This window comes from Perkinsus marinus (genome assembly GCF_000006405.1).
Source record: "Perkinsus marinus ATCC 50983 genomic scaffold scf_1104296952082, whole genome shotgun sequence".
Classification (NCBI taxonomy): Eukaryota; Perkinsozoa; order Perkinsida; family Perkinsidae; genus Perkinsus; species Perkinsus marinus.
The window spans coordinates 1-841 of NW_003209023.1; the positions used below are offsets into that span (position 1 = coordinate 1).

An 841-nucleotide genomic window follows, 5' to 3' on the forward strand; every position below is an offset into this window, starting at 1 on the left:
CCGCCGCACACAAAAACGACAGTAGCCACCCCGAATGCCCCCAGTGGGATGCGAAAAGCAGCTGTAAAGTTAGCCTCTTGCAAAACGATCGGTGTTGCGATACCTCCGATCAGCGAGCCGACATTGATAGCCGCATAGAAGTAGGTATAGTAGCTAGTGAGGCTTTCTTTGTGATAGTCGGGGTGGAACTGATGCGCACCCATGACATTCACGCAGCTCTTAATACCGCCACCACCGAGAGTGATGAGAACGAGCACAGACAAATGGATCATCCACGGTGCACTGATGCTCTTGACCGTCGATAAAAGAAGTAAGATCAGACCTATCATATACACGACAGAAAAGGACAAAATGGTAACATACACACCCAAGATGGTGTCAGAAAGCACCGCGGCGAAAAGCGGTGTGACATAAAGGATTGCCTGGAACGTTGCTATATAGGAGTTAGCTTCAGCGTCAGTGTAGTTCAAGTACTCCTTGAAGAAAGTCTGGGCGTTGGGCGTTATCCCGAAAAAAGCTAGGCGCTCACAGAACTCCTGCAAAAGGATGAAGATAACACCGTTGAGCATGGGCCTTTGGTAGTAGTGGTATATATTCCCCGACGAGTCGGTCCAGGACAAAGAATCTCGCTTGACAACCATGATAGGTTAAAAATAAAATCTGGAGAAAAAATCATGGAAAATTTTCGGACGACGACAATGCATTTATTCTCTGCATGAATAAGTACACACATATACTGTAGGTCTCTCCGTGCCGTGTACGACGAGCCACTCAACTCAGTGTCTCTGCGTCAAAGAAGAGCCATCTCGAGTGACCCTTGGAGGAAAGGAGTCTCTCCACG

At 47.9% G+C, this 841-nt stretch overlaps 1 protein-coding gene across 1 annotated transcript; it reads right to left on the minus strand.

Moving 5' to 3' along the window:
• Positions 1-103: 103 nt before the first annotated feature.
• On the minus strand, positions 104-641 carry Pmar_PMAR029393 (conserved hypothetical protein; the record flags this gene model as incomplete). Its single annotated transcript, XM_002777305.1, has 1 exon — positions 104-641. A coding segment is annotated over one exon (538 nt), but the record flags the coding sequence as incomplete, so codon positions are not given.
• Positions 642-841: the final 200 nt, after the last annotated feature.